General features: G+C 48.9%; 1 protein-coding gene across 1 annotated transcript in view; it reads left to right on the top strand.

Moving 5' to 3' along the window:
- LOC307085779 (ephrin type-A receptor 4-A-like) overlaps positions 1 to 2044 on the top strand; it is a gene marked incomplete at its 5' end in the record, with an annotated part of 24729 nt that extends 22685 nt beyond the window's left edge. Inside the window, 4 exon segments of the mRNA XM_079750641.1 lie at positions 1 to 62; positions 327 to 514; positions 881 to 1066; positions 1580 to 2044. The exon segment at positions 1 to 62 is cut by the window's left edge and continues 115 nt beyond it. Of these exon segments, the coding sequence (XP_079606767.1) occupies positions 1 to 62; positions 327 to 514; positions 881 to 1066; positions 1580 to 1697 (554 nt within the window). The 3' untranslated portion in view covers positions 1698 to 2044.
- Positions 2045 to 2456: the final 412 nt, after the last annotated feature.

The raw sequence follows: 2456 nt of genomic DNA, 5'->3' as shown, positions 1-2456 counted from the left end.
TCGTCATGTGGGAGGTGGTGTCCTACGGGGAGAGGCCCTACTGGGACATGAACAACCAGGACGTGAGTGGCTCTTCTTGGATGGTGTCATGCATGGTTTTCAAAATGGGAGGTTGTAGCATATGAACGATGCAAGTGGTGTCTTTATCATGTCACATCAAATAAAGAATGAATGAAATGAATTTAATACCGTTTCAATGAATTCCTCAATTTACTTGAAGTTAGTTAGAGGGTTGTCTCTCTCATTGCAACAAAGTCAATGTAATAGTATGAGTGCTGACGTTATTCCCTTGCCAACTAGAGTTTGTCCTCTGTGTGTCCCCCCAGGTGATCAAGGCCATAGAGGAGGGCTACCGCCTGCCGGCCCCCATGGACTGTCCCGTGGTGCTGCACCAGCTCATGCTGGACTGCTGGGAGAGGGACCGGGCGGAGAGACCCACCTTCTGCCAGATCCTCAACATGCTGGACAAGCTGATCCGCAACCCCGGGACCCTGCGCCGCACAGGGGGAGACAGGTAGGCCAGGTTTGCACACACACACACACACACACACACACACACACACACACACACAAAGGCAATGCCACAGACCGTAAACACACACACACACATACATACACACACAAACACCCATGCGCACACACACACACACACAGGCACACACACACACACAGGTGCATGAATGCACTGCAAAGAATGTAAACATAAGCACATGCACATATTGGCACACACTGGCACGTACAGAAAACGTTATAAACCAATTGAAAAATACTATCGACAAACTCTGCTGTGCCAGATATTCACTCTCTTTTCTAACTCTCATATTAACAAAGAGCTCTCTTGCCTTGTTCCCCCATCTTCCTCCGTCGTCCCCTGGCCCAGGCCCATGGCCACGGTGCTGGAGCCCGGCTCGGGGCCGGAGGTGTGTGTGTCGGTGCTATCGGAGGCGCTGGTGCCCGAGTGGTCGGTGTGCGAGTGGCTCCAGGCGATCGGCATGGACAGATACAGAGACACCTTGGCAGCAGCCGGATACAGCAGCTTCCCCAGCCTACTGGCTCTCACGCACCAGTGAGTTCTCCCACGAGCAGAACGAAAACAGTTTACAGTACAAATGATTGGGTTGTTCTCGAGCATTGCACATTTTAACCTGGTAAACATGTAAATGAGTTAGCTTCTCTTTTTGGGGGAGTCCGGTTTACTGCTTACTGGTCCGTTGGCGCGGTAGGCAGTTCAAGGCATTTCACGAGGCGTTTGTTGTTCAGGAGAAAGAAGAGTTAGGAGGATTGCTTCGGGTGTTCTCTCTGGTGTTCCTGCAATTAAACAAGTGGGCTGTTTCATTAAGGAATCTGCGCAACAGATAAATGCATCACCTGGACAAATTATTTCATATGACTGCTCATTAGAAGGCTTTTCATTTCAAACCTACTTGAGTGCCTGGAACTGAATTCATTAGCATCACCTCACTATTTTTAGTTTCCTTCACTATTTCCCTTTCCTTGTCAGCATTTGTTGATCGTTCTTTTATTTTTGAGCTTACAGCATGGAGATCATCCTGCTAATGGTTGGGTTTGTTGTTCACAGGGAAATGGACAGGATCGGAATCATCACCCCGTCGCATCAGGACATCATTCTTGCCAGTGTACAACACGAAATGCTGTCCCAAATGCAGCAGTTACAAGACAGGATGGTTCCGGTCTGAGACCCCATACAGAACCGGAGACTATTTTAGTTTTTTGTTTTTAAAGAGGAATGTAATGTACCTCATCCATATGCACTTTAGAGGAGATTTACAAACGTGGAGACAGTTGAGAGAAAGACAAACAAAATAAAAGGAACAAATAATAGTAGTCGAACATAAGAGGAAGAAGAAGAAGAGAGCCGCACTTTTGGAAGCTTCTGTCATGTTTTGTAGAATCCTGATGGGGAAGTGGATACGCATCAGCTACTGAAGTAGGAACCAGGGGACACTCGGCTACTGAACTAGAACCCAAGGGGACACTGATCAGCTAGTGAACTAGGACCTAAGGGGACACTGATCAGCTAGTGAACTAGGACCTAAGGGGACACTGATCAGCTAGTGAACTAGGACCTAAGGGGACACTGATCAGCTAGTGAACTAGGAACCAAGAGGACATGCATCAGCTACTAAACCAGGACCAGAGTGGACTTGGATCAGCTGCTGAACTAGGACCAGAGTGGACATGGATCAGCTGCTGAACTAGGACCAGAGTGGACATGGATCAGCTGCTGAAGGCCAGGACCTGAGGGGACATGCATCAGCTGCTGAAGGCCAGGACCAGAGTGGGCATGGATCAGCTGCTGAACTAGGACCAGAGTGGACATGGATCAGCTGCTGAACTAGGACCAGAGTGGACATGGATCAGCTGCTGAACTAGGACCAGAGTGGACATGGATCAGCTGCTGAACTAGGACCAGAGTGGACATGGATCAGCTGCTG

Source organism: Pollachius pollachius (genome assembly GCF_949987615.1).
Source record: "Pollachius pollachius genome assembly, chromosome: 14".
Taxonomy (NCBI): Eukaryota; Metazoa; Chordata; class Actinopteri; order Gadiformes; family Gadidae; genus Pollachius; species Pollachius pollachius.
Note: the sequence above shows the minus strand (reverse complement) of the source record. Positions and strands in the feature narration are given on the sequence as shown.